General features: G+C 36.2%; 1 protein-coding gene across 1 annotated transcript; it reads left to right on the top strand.

Annotated features, from left to right (window-relative positions):
* The first annotated feature begins 208 nt into the window (after positions 1-208).
* On the top strand, positions 209-9,494 carry LOC144963305 (alpha-ketoglutarate-dependent dioxygenase alkB homolog 7, mitochondrial-like). The gene is made up of 4 exons (XM_078897226.1): positions 209-684; positions 1,746-1,919; positions 3,234-3,358; positions 7,228-9,494. Exons 1-4 carry the CDS (start codon positions 343-345, stop codon positions 7,361-7,363), a joined length of 777 nt encoding a protein of 258 aa, XP_078753352.1. The 5' UTR covers positions 209-342; the 3' UTR covers positions 7,364-9,494.
* Positions 9,495-10,569: the final 1,075 nt, after the last annotated feature.

Here is a 10,569-nt window from a genome sequence, read left to right as displayed (position 1 = left end):
CCCCTGTTTAACTGCACCGGGGAAATCGGATTCGGTTTCAAATTAGAATGTTTGCGCTCTAAATTAAAATATCTATTTGTCAGTGATTAAATAATCAAATCTAAAAAATACGATTATTCAGTGTTTCTAAAACATTATCTTTCTCAATTTTTAACACCGTAACGGTGCAACGGAAATCTCCGATTCGTACCTGAAAAATTTTGGAAACGAAAACGAAAGTAAAAGTAAAGAATTAGTTCCCTGACATTGGATGAACTGTTGTTTTCTGTGTACTTTGTTCGACATTGAATTGCTGGTATTGAAGGAAAAAGAAGACTGTATGTGTGAGATTCTTTTCTTCAAATGAAAATGTTTTTCAGACTGAGTTTTCCAGTGCAAAAGTTAATACCTCAACGCTGTAGCCGTATAGCAACAACCAGGTCATGGAAATATAAACATAAAAAAGACACAGGCGTTTTTGCTAGACCAATGCTTCTACAGTTACAAAGATCCTACAGTACATCGCATCAACACATCTTACGTAATGAACATCTAGAAAGTGGTGATGCAGACGTGTATAAAATTCTTTCAGAAGACATGAAAGTTATACCAGATTTTATAACGGAACAGGAAGAACAATCACTATTACAAGAGGCTATGAAGGTTGTTAAAAGATTGCGATATGAATTTAATCATTGGGATAATGTAAGTAAAAAAATTGATGACTTTTCTTATTCAATTAAATAAGGACGTGTCTTAGGTATGGGTTAGTAGATGCCTAACGGATAATAAATACCACTACAGACAGGAATCAAACGTTTCATTGTATTCCATTTACTGACTGTACATATTTTCAAGTTTATCATGTTTATAATGCACTTCAAAATGTTCATAGCTTCACCGAGCAACAAAATTTACTCTTCATACAACAGTAGAATTAACTCGTTAAACTTTTTGTACTAGTTACAAATGCCCAACATTGTATATAGCCAGGTAAAAATTCACACCTGAATTGAGTTGAGTTCTGTGTAATAGTGTCTTACCAAATGATCCAACCAAAGTTTTATGATTATTATCACCCAGTTGATCTCTTATCAAGCTCTATATCGCTTTGTTTCTTACACAGGGCACCATTATATATAGAAGGAACGATTTTGATGTCACTCAGCTCTCTTTGTTATTGTTTTAAGCCAGCCATTTTTATGAGTAGTTCTCACTAAATTGTATTAATGAAACTACAAACATTTAAGCTTACACATAGTTATTTTTGTGTTGTCACATTTTTTTGCGGCTGGCAGATGTTGCTAGCTTTTAAAATAAACGCATAGCATTAATTATACAGTGTATCCATGTTGCACTGATGTTTTCTCATTACAAGCTTTAATCCTTAATATTGACTAATTAAGTTGATTTTTTTATTTTTAGATTGAGCATTTTTTATATAGCGCGATATCCACTTAATGTGCTCAAAGTGCTTTACAAGGAGTCTCTGACAGACAGTAACATATAGAACGAAAAATGATGCCTGTTATGCAATATTCCAATTTTTTTTCCGACAGAGACAACACTGTTAACAGCCAGGTACTCATTTTACAACTTAGTATGGTGAGAGAATGTGAGTAAAGAGCCTTTTCCAAGGACTCAACTATGCGCTGCGTGAGGCTTGAACTCAGGACCTTCCGATCCGAAAGCGAGTGTCATACCAATAGACCACATAGCCGCACAACATCGCAATATCTAACACCAATATTTGTATTTGTCCGCAGGCAATCCACGGATACAGAGAAACAGAGAAGAAAAATTGGAATGAATTGAATTCACAGATCATCAAAAACGTCCAACACTTGGCTTTTGTACAACAAGATTGTCCTCTGGCTTATGTCCATATCTTGGATCTTGCACAGGATGGGTTTATTAAACCTCATGTTGATGCTGTCAGGGTAAAATAATCATCATATACCATTATTACAGTGGTTTTCATCCTTGTCATCATCGTTTTGTCATTTACTTATCATCATCATCATCATCAACATCATCATCATCCTTGTTATTACAGAATAACATTACTGTTAAATGATTAATCAAATCCTTTTCATTTTATTCACTATCAATTATTATCTATCCGTATGAATTAATAACACTTTGTTGCTTAATTTTGTATGTCTAGCGTTTCCAGTTTTAGATAGATAATGATTAAAACACTGCTACTGTTATGATTGCTATAAGTTGCCAGGGGACAGTGGAAGAGTTTAAATGATGTTTCAAAGAGTGTAATAATAATAGACTCTTATAGAGCGCACAATATCCTCAACAATTTAAAAAAAAAAAAAATTGAGCTTTATATAGCGCAATATCCACTGAAATGTACTCAAAGCGCTTTACAAGGGGTCCCTGGCCAACAGCAACATTTAACATGTAGGACGGGACATGACGCCTGTTAGGCGATATTACAATTTTTCGGACAAAGACAGCGCTGTTAACGGCCAGGTACTCATTTTACACCTGAGAACGGTGAGAGAATGTGAGTAAAGAGCCTTTTCCAAGGACTCAACTATGCTCCGAGCGAGAGGCTCGAACCCAGGACCTTCCGATCCGAAAGCGAGTGTCATACCACTAGACCACATAGCCACACAATGAGGCTCTTGGCGCTTTAAATTACATCAACACAAAACAATATAGAAAGTACATGACATCAAAATAGAAATGTTTTCAGTGTGTGTGGTTTTCACAGTATTTTATCTTATAGTAAAATCAAAACCTTATTATTCTGCCCCAATCAGGGCGATTCAGTGGAATCTGCATAAAGTCAACACCTCTTGTTGGTCCCAAACTCTGTGTTCTTTATCAAAAAGTGTGTTCCATTGATAATGAATAAAACCAACAATCTCTCTGATCAGGCAGTGTCGGCTTTATCCAAATTCCACTGTATATTATAGGTACAGTCACGTCTCTCTAATCAGGAACTCCAGAGTCCGGATGTCTCCATTATCCAAACAGGTTGCCTGGGGACAGATTTTATTCTTCTTGATTTGTAGACTTTAGGGATTTATTCGACTATCCAGATGTCTCTGTAGTCCAGACAAAATGCTGGGAATGGGGGTGTTCGGATTGGAGAGACATGACTGTATAAAGAATAGTTTCATCATTACTGAATACAATCTCTAGTTATCATCTCTTGGCAATTAATGAATATAGTGTTGTAACGGGAGATGCTATCGTAACATTTCACAAAAATGTTTTACTTTTAATTTCAGTTCTGTGGTGATACAATTGCCGGAATGAGTCTCTTGTCATCATGTGTGATGAGGCTTGCTCAAGAGAGTGATAAAAATATGTTTGCAAATGTGCATCTCCCCCAACGGAGTCTCTATATTATGAAGTAAGTTTTTATAAGTTACAAGCTCAACAGTCTTTTATAGTTGACTACATTAGTATGCATGTATTTGATACAAGTCCAAATTAACAAATGAAGGAGCTGGCACTTTTGTAATATAAAAATCTGAAAAAATGTACATCAAACAGTGCCAGACAAAGAAGAAAGAAAAACACAAGAATAAAAAAATCATCCAAATAACACAGCCTGCCTCGAATGAACCTCAGACCTGATTATCTGTAATAGTTATAGCATGACACTAACAGAGTTGTAAGTGGATTGTACTGTAATTTGTTTTCAACCTGTTTGTTTGTTTTTTTTTCATGCAAAATTGTACGTTGTGCAGACATTCGTGAATTCTGGAGACAAGGAAGTTGAAAAGAGAGATTTGAATTTCGAGTATTGTTTTTGATCATTTCTAGGTCTTGTGTGGGTAACATCTGTTCTAAAAGTGCTTTGGAACAAAAGCTTGTTTTTTTTTTTGTATCTTTGAGCTAATGTTTGTCAGACCAGTTTTTTTACGAGCTCTTGAGCCATGGTGTAGCAAATTACAAAAATAAATTACAATTAAGAGACAACCCAATGAGCAAGAAGCTATTGAAAATAGTTTCAAAACAATAGGAGAGAAATCATATCCACACAAAATCAATATTTTATTATTGTTTTCTTTTTATATCAGTATTTTAAAAGTAAATTACGTATTTGCTAAACTTTGCAGACTCTGTGAGGAATGAACAACAGACACCAACCTATTTTTAAAAAAAGATATTTTCTGAGATTAATGGCTGCTACCATTCTTACATCTTGTTGCAATGCCCGTGTAGGTTACATATAACATTGTGTCTTTTGTATGTGTTTGAAAGTAAACGAGAATCCCTCCCCCATAAATTCAACGCAGGACTCATATTTTTCATTATAAATTCATCTTTCAGCCTCTATTTTAACCAGTTTTGTGGCAATGGTTTACATTTATCTTCAAGTTTGGAGATGTAGTTCTTTTCTGGTCCTGGTGGGGATCCTTAGCTGGGAGGGAGACAGTCAAATGTTATATGTACCTTTTTTTTTTGTTGAGATGATAGGTTTTTTTTCCTTGTTAATCATCTCCATATAGTTATTACACTCAAACACAGTTTCCTCAACCTCATTTGAATTTCCAAAAATTTTTGCCTTATTATTCTTTGTTCTCATTTAATTCCTTTCTCAAACTAATTTTTACCTCGAACATGGTCTCCTCGAACTAATTTCACCCAGCCAACTTTTAAAAATATGAATCAATTCAAGGATTTTTCAAGCCCAGTGATTTACTGTGACATTGACAGTTATGTATGTGTTTATCTAGCAATGACTATCCCGCACAAATCTTTGGGCCTCTTTTTCGCTCACGAAGTGCACAAATTTGCGACAAAATATGGGACGAAGTCGTTTCGTACATGCTATTTTTTAAAATTAATTATGACACTGTTTATAATTGAATATGACTGAAAGTTGGCACACAGTTAGAAAAGAGGTCATTTTAGATTATGTCAAGCGACAAAACTCGTACGATTACCAGAAGACCGTCAAAAATAGATTTTTACTCTTTGGAGTACAATATTTCTAAAACTACAAAGAGGAGAGATTTTGTCGCTCATAAGGTTATATATGCACATTTCTTCTATTTATATTTCAAATTTCATTCGATTATGATAAGTACTTTTCCCGTATTCTCACAAAACATCAACCCAATTTGCATTTCAATGAGTGAAAATATGGAGACGGCCATTTTGCTCCACCATCGCACGACACGAAAATGACGTGAGCGAGGCAAGGCTGCCAGATGCCCAGACTTTAACATGACCAAATTCGACTTCAAAAGTGTCTAAATAGAAAATCATATGGGTTTCAATATTAAGACTGGCCCACTTAAAATGAACTAATTTTTAACAAACAGAATGTTGAATAGACTAGGATAAATGTCACTGAGACAAACATAGATGAATAAAATGAAACAAAATTATATATTTGGCCACACACATGGCCATCTGGCAACCTTGTTCACGACGACGGTGACACAAATCCTCGCGCGCTTTTTAAAAATTAAGGTATTGTTTCATTGTTATGTCATAGGGATCTACCTCTCTCTCTCTCTCTCTCTCTCTTTCTCTCTCTCTCTCTCAAATAAATACTAGAACTAACATTAGCCATGGTCTCACGGGACTGATTGATAATAATTCAGCAGGCATTTTTCGTGTCATTTGTATGGGTTGTAGACACAAGATTACACTTCGGAAAAGTTCCAAATGATCAATATTATGTATTTTTTAAAACAAATTTATAGTTGACCCTAGCCATAGAGCTCTAAAACTATACAAGTTAGAACTCTTCTGATGTCTTCATCATATTTTCTGATAATTTTGCCATAAAATTGCCAAGTTTTAATATCTAATTCCACGTATTAAGCGAGATACAGCCACAAACCAGAATAAAACGCAGAAAAAGCGTCCCATATTTTCAGTATTTTTTTCTCTTTGTGAGTCATCCAAATAAATGACATCTTTGAAACTGCATAACTTTGTTATATATTAATGGATTTTCAAAATTCAAAAAGATTTTTACTCAATGGAGATAGGGCTTTGATTTAAGAGTAGTATTTCCTACAAAAATAGAAAACAAAAATTTTCATTGTCATTGCTGGTTTATCGTATGTATGTATCTGCACTGCAGATGTGTCTACCACTCACACATTCCATCGCCGTTTCACATAACTGACACTTTACTACTTATTCTTATTGCTTTGCCATATGTTCTAATTTTCAGTACCCGCACCAGGATTTACAAATGGTTGGCTTTGACGGTAAATGAATGCTGTGATAGAGAACACGCCAATAGCTTGTTACACGTCATGTATAAAGTTATCTCGCTCAACATATCAATAAAGTAAATAATTAAATAAACAATAAATTTCCTTTTTTCATCCTCAAGCAAAAATTTGTCATAGGGTCTATTCCAAGGAAAAACTGGAATGACCCAGGTGTCAGCCACAGCGTAGCGCCATGAATTGAACTAGGGATAGGTGGCTTACGGAAGGCCACATAATGCGATGGATATTCGAACTAGGTTACATTGCAAAGTTCATACTGCTGAGACACACCGCTCCCCTCTTTCCACATCAGGTCGTTATGGCAAGGCACGGTTCCTCGAACTACAGTTTCCCCAAACATTTTTGCATGTCCTGAGGAGTTTGAGGAAAACGTGCTGGATTGTAGTTTTGAATATGTTGAACTTTGTAAGCATTTGAGTTTGAGTGTTTCCTTTGTGTCCAGATGGGACTGTTAGATAATGTCAAATTAGACACATCAGTGAATTGCTTTTGAAATCTTCTGTTCCCTACTTGAACCAGTCCTTTTTGTCTTGCTTTTTCTTTGGTGGTTTTGACCAGATATACAACTTTTACTCTATCGGATTACTTTTTATTGGGGAGTCCTGATAGCTCAGTTGGTAGAGCACCTGCTTCACACGCAAAGAGGCTGAGATCGATCCTGGGTGCAATCGATATTTTTTCTGACCTCCCTGTCCACCCAGCAATGAGTGGGTAGCTGGATCTGTTAGATCTGACAGAAAGTACTTTGTGATAGACTAATATCCTATCCAAAGGGTAGCAAGCAATTGCTATCATCCGTTTCACAATATAGAAACTGGGATAAACTCCGGCTCCATGGGCCCAATGGCTCTGAAGGACCACTTACTTTTTATTGGTGCTGAAATAACCTAATAGTGTTTCAAGTACTGTAAAGCCCCTGAAAACAAAGACAACATTAATGTACTTTTTGGTTTAATCGTAAAGGGAAAAGGTTTGAAATAAATAATGAGCAGCTTTCATTTTCCCTATATTTCAGGAATCGAGCCAGGTATGAATTTACACATGAAGTACTCAAAGATGAGGAGTCTTTTTTCGATGGAAAACACATATCACGACAAAGAAGGATATCTATCGTGTGTCGAAATGAGCCACGACCAGAAGATACCTCTTGATTGTCTCAATTATTGTGACAAATTTATTAACTCACTCAACCTTAACACCGAATATATCCGGGTTGCTGTTACGCCATGCCTATTTATTACATTTTTATGAGACAAATTATAGGCGTAGTATCAAAGCTAATGTTTTATAGTTTTTGCATGTAAATGGTAATTGAATAAAACTATCTATGTCCATGCTCATTTTTAATATATTTTTTTCCAATTTTGAAAAGTAGCAAAAAATCTTTAGGATTGAATGAGTTAATAGTGATAAAAATACTAGCAGCGATTAATAGTAAAACAGTGAAATTATCATCAAATCATCATCATCATTATCATTGTCATCTTTATTATTGTGCGGCTATGTGGTCTTGTGGTATGACACTCGTTTTCGGATTGGAAGGTCCTGGGTTCGAGCCTCACTCTGCGCATAGTTGAGTCCTTAGAAAAGACTCTTTACTCATATTGTCTCACCGTACTCAGGTGTAAAATGAGTACCTGGCCATCAACAGCGTTGTCTATGTCGGAAAAATTGTAATATCGCCTTACAGGCGTCATGTCTCATTCTACATGTTACATATTGCTGTTGATCAGGGACCCTTTGTAAAGCACTTTGAGCACATTTATTGGATATTGCACTATATAGAAGGTGTATTTATTATTTTTAACGTTATTATCATGTGCCCAATTAAAACAGTGGTATTGCTAGTTCTGCTTGATTTAAGCGCTGCTTTTGCTACAATCAATCATGACATTCTATTGCATCGACTTAATTTAAATATGTTTTTAGATTCAATGGGCATGTATTGAATTGGTTCCGGTCCTATCTGTCATTCAAGCAGATGGAGAAAAACACAAAATATGGTGAATCGAAGTACAGTCCAGTCCAGATAATTCGAAATCTGATTAACCGAATTGCTTTTAAATCGAAGAAAATACGATGTAATGAATTATTTTCTTCTTTTTCTATATAAAATATTCATGGTTAATTCGAATTCGAACAGTCGTTATTCTCTTTATTCGAAGTGCAAGTGCTTGCCCATCACTAAAATAAACAACTCTGGAAGGTCATAACGAACTGCCTGTTCTCAGTATCCACCCTCCCACGCGTTTTAATGACTGAGCTGACTAATAATAATAATAACTAGACCCCTGAGGCATGTAATGGCGTGTTGTTCCCCTCCTCCCACCCGCCCTCTCTCTTCTTTCTCCAAATTGACCAGCTGTCTCGCGTCATCCCTCTCTCCTTCTCGCGCTCTCATCACTAAGACTAACTTGTGGTCTGCTGGCCGCTGGCTAACAAAGGGGGTTGGTTATAAATAGATCTAACACACAGTGATAACCACAAGCTGACCAATACACGACACGAACAATCATAGGCCACACCCCACTCCACGCGTTTCTCTTTCTCTTCTGTGCAGTCTTTCTTTATTGATCGATGGATCTAGATCTAGAAGTAGAGGGCCTACACAGCATGCATTGTTAACTACTACTCTGTGCTATTGTGTAGCTTGTAAGTATAAGGGCCAGGGCACGGCTTGGCCAGGGCCAAAGCATACGTGTACAACAAGGGTACAACAATGTGTAGTCTTTCTTTCTTTGTTGTACACCTTGGCTTTCTACTCAAGCAGTCTAGGCCTACAGTTGACTTGTTTGGAGACAAATCGAATTCTGATAAATAGAAGTCATTTGCTTTTCCCACCCAATTCGAATTATCAGGACTGCACTGTAGTACTAGTACTACTACCATACAAATGGTCACAAATTGTCTAAGAATCTTACTCGGAGGGGTGACATATTCTTTCATTTCATTGTATTTATAAAAATCATTATCTTTTTATTGTGCAATGACACAGACTCGCAAGCTCATAGTGTTATTTGGCATGATAAAAATAACTCGTTTAATAAATATAACGAAATGAAAGAATCGTATATTATTACCAGTTTGAAGGATAGAATAACAACTCAGAGGTATTTGACATTGCAGACAGGCGACCAAGTCTGTCACACAACACTGAACCAGAAAATAAAAACTTTTGGACACTTTTGACACTCCTCCATTCATAAATTCCTTGACAATGTCCTGATACCCTCATCTGCTATTCATTATTTCTAGATCATCAATAAATTTAATGCAAAGAAATACAGATTTTTTCCATTGTTTTTTTATCCTAATTTGCTTTCCTGTTTCCTTAGGCCTTTTTGTTTGTTTTTGTTTCGTTTTTTAAGGGTTTTACGGTGCTTGTAACACATTAAGGTCATATCAGCGCCAGTAAAAAGGAATAAAATGAGATAGTAAAAAGATTCCAGATTTACAATTAAAGAACCCGAGGAAAAGTTAGACAAGGGGATCACCTAAACGGCTCATCCTTTCACATGCACAGGATCCCCCAAGAGGAATACACTCAAATGCTTACATTATACATTAAAAACAACAAATATAATAATACATAACAGAGATGATTTACAAGGACAAAAATATCATCTCCCAAAACAATAACTACACATTTGACTGTTTCCCTCTCAGCCAAGTACTCCAACAAGGGTCAGGGCAAAACCAAGTGATCCCATTCCAAGACAAAGACAGAAAGCAAATTGGAAAACAGATAATATAGGGGGAAAGAAGACACAGCAAATGCCTCCCTGCCCACTATGGGAGGTCAGGATCCCCACCCAGTTGCAGATACTTTATTCGCATATAAAAATCGGGGGAATTGGTTCAAATAGGGAACAGATGTAGATTCCAAGAGCATACTATCATCAGTGTACTTAATTTGAGATCACCCAAAAGTCTCCCATCTGACACAAGCACAGGCCCCAACAAATTAACTAACCAACTATCACTATACATTTGACTGTTTCCCACTCAGCCAAGGACTTGGTCAAAGCCAAATAATCCCATTCCAAGACAAAGACAGAAAGTAACTAAGCAAACAGATATAGGGGGATAGAAGACACAGCAAGTGACCTCCTGCCCATCATGGGAGGTCAAAGACTGTCCAGTCGAGACAAGGACAGAAAGCAACTTGAAAAAAGAAAATGTAGAGGGATAGACAACACAGAAATATTGACCTCCTCGCCCTTTATGGAAGGTCAAAACATTCAATCCCATCTCTCAGCAAAAGATTCATGGTGTCGCCAAAATTATCCTGAATTGCGTTCTCATTCAGAGCAAAATACACAAAATAAAATAAAAAAGGAAGCTAGGAATAGAAGTT

The sequence above is a fragment of the Berghia stephanieae genome, chromosome 1, assembly GCF_034508935.2.
Source record: "Berghia stephanieae isolate SIO BIC M18660-M18661 chromosome 1, UCSD_Bste_1.3, whole genome shotgun sequence".
Taxonomy (NCBI): domain Eukaryota; kingdom Metazoa; phylum Mollusca; class Gastropoda; order Nudibranchia; family Aeolidiidae; genus Berghia; species Berghia stephanieae.
Note: the sequence above shows the minus strand (reverse complement) of the source record. Positions and strands in the feature narration are given on the sequence as shown.

Excerpts from the sequence above, each read along its gene's own strand:
- LOC144963305 (XM_078897226.1), top strand. The coding sequence starts at position 343 with ATGAAAATGTTTTTCAGACTGAGTTTTCCAGTGCAAAAGTTAATACCT. Across the intron at positions 1,920-3,233 it reads CTCATGTTGATGCTGTCAGG|TTCTGTGGTGATACAATTGC; the intron begins GTAAAATAATCA and ends TTTTAATTTCAG. Across the intron at positions 3,359-7,227 it reads CGGAGTCTCTATATTATGAA|GAATCGAGCCAGGTATGAAT; the intron begins GTAAGTTTTTAT and ends CCTATATTTCAG.